Here is a 2036-nt window from a genome sequence, read left to right as displayed (position 1 = left end):
TGCCCACTATCTACTGAGATACTTAATTATTCGATTTCGTATTTTGCGGTAATTGTCGAAATGCACCGCGATGGATCGCAAAATTCAAATGGCTCTGTATTTTTCGCGTTCGTCATTTTTTTGTTTCAAAGTAAATATCTCGAGGAAAATTATAACAAGTATCGCATCAAGTGTTCATCCTCAACGTAAGTATATATAAAATTTCATTATTATATGCCAATATTACGATTTCGGTATTTACGATCCGTTATATCATGTCATCCTCTGTACGACGAGAACGTCGAAACCGTCACCATATATTTCAAGGTATACATAAAAGTGTATACAGTATATGGTATGATAAATTAATTATTTCTTTGGCGTGAAATGGATGAATATCTCTTCGCACGGTCGATAAGTGATAGTGAGCCCGTATTGAACTGTATCCATTGCTTTTACACTTTTCACTCTCCACTTTCTCAAAATGGCTGTTAATACCGCTTTCTCTTCGAGTAAAGCAAATTTCTGGCCGATACAGTTTCTTGGTCCAGCGCTGAATGGAACGTAGGCATATGGATTTCTATGTTTCGAATTATCTGGAAGAAAGCGATCTGGATCGAACTTTTTTGGATCTGACCAAACTTCCTGATTTGTATGCGTTAATGAAATTCCCAATATGACTGTAGCATTTTTCGGAAGCGTATAATCGCCTAAAATAAAACAGATTGTTATAGACTGTATAACGCAACATATACAATTTTATATCGATAAACTTTTTCAATATAAATGTTTTTGTAGTCTAAAAAATGTAGCTTTTGTGTAAAACCTACAATATAATGTTAAATATAGTTTAGAAAATCTGCACAAGATAATTCGTAATAGAATTCTGTTTGTAATAAAACTATTTGAAGAATTGACACAACACAACACAACACAACACGCACGCACGCACGCACGCACACATGCAGGATATGAAAATGGTAAATGGAACTTTTTCTAAATTTCTGTTGCAAATAAGAGACTGTCTAAAATGGATTTTAAACTATTGATCTTTTGCTGAATCGTTTTTATTTAACTTTTAATAAATAAGAAAAAGCTATCTCTCTGAATAGAAACACATTCTCTTCATTCTTTAAATAAAAATATTATCGTTTAATTGCGAGATTTACAAATTTCCGGATTAATGATCGTTTAATTGCGAGATTTACAAATTTCCAGATTAATGTGAATATCTTAAGATTTCTTTTATCTTAATATTAATAGAAATAAAGTCCTATCATACCTATCTTTACATCTTCCGCTAATTTTCTTGAGATCACAGGTACACTTGGGAATAATCTGAGCGTTTCTTTTATGATCCTATCGAGATACATTAACTGCGACAGCTCCTTTACGCTGGCTGGTGTCTTTGAATCTTTGAAAACTTCCTCGAGTTCTTCATGAACTTTTTCTTGATGCTCGAGATTATTGCCCAAAAGAAAGAGCGTCCAGATCATCGCAATCGCAGTTGTGTCGTGACCCTGTATCATTATCTCTATTTACAATTTTATAACACTCAGTTATAATAACATTATTGAGTCTGATAAGAAGAAATTTTATGTTAAACTACAAAGATTTTTCTCCCACCTCAAACATGAATGTGTCGACTTGTGCGCTCAATTCATCATCAGTTAATGGAGTTTCGTCCTTCTCATTCTGATCTAATAATAGATCCAGAAAAACTTTCCTCTTTCGCTTATCTATCGAAATAAATTTTATCAGAATAATTAAAAAAATATTTACACAAGCTATCAAAGCATATGTATAACGATAATATAATAATCACACCTATGTCAAGTTCGTCATCCTCGTTTTCCAATTTTGCAGAACCGTTTCGCGATTGTCGTCGTGCGATCTTTTTCTTATGTATCACCTGAAATTTATCATTTATCCATTGTAAACTTGTTGAATTCACCCCAACGAAAAGTAGTGCAAATAATTAATTTAATAAAATTCTACCGATATCTTAATATATTACAATGTATTATTAATGTTTCTTTTTGCGCGTACCTCTTTCG

General features: G+C 32.6%; 1 protein-coding gene across 1 annotated transcript; it reads right to left on the bottom strand.

Annotated features, from left to right (window-relative positions):
* Positions 1–212: 212 nt before the first annotated feature.
* Positions 213–1954, bottom strand: LOC115236513 (cytochrome P450 4C1-like; the record flags this gene model as incomplete). Its single annotated transcript, XM_029809025.1, has 4 exons — positions 213–689; positions 1262–1499; positions 1606–1718; positions 1807–1954. Coding segments are annotated over 4 exons (840 nt in total), but the record flags the coding sequence as incomplete, so codon positions are not given.
* Between the last annotated feature and the right edge of the window lie 82 nt (positions 1955–2036).

Source organism: Formica exsecta, unplaced genomic scaffold, assembly GCF_003651465.1.
Source record: "Formica exsecta isolate Colony F162 unplaced genomic scaffold, ASM365146v1 scaffold2546, whole genome shotgun sequence".
Lineage (NCBI taxonomy): Eukaryota > Metazoa > Arthropoda > Insecta > Hymenoptera > Formicidae > Formica > Formica exsecta.
This window is presented reverse-complemented; position numbering and strand designations above follow the sequence as displayed.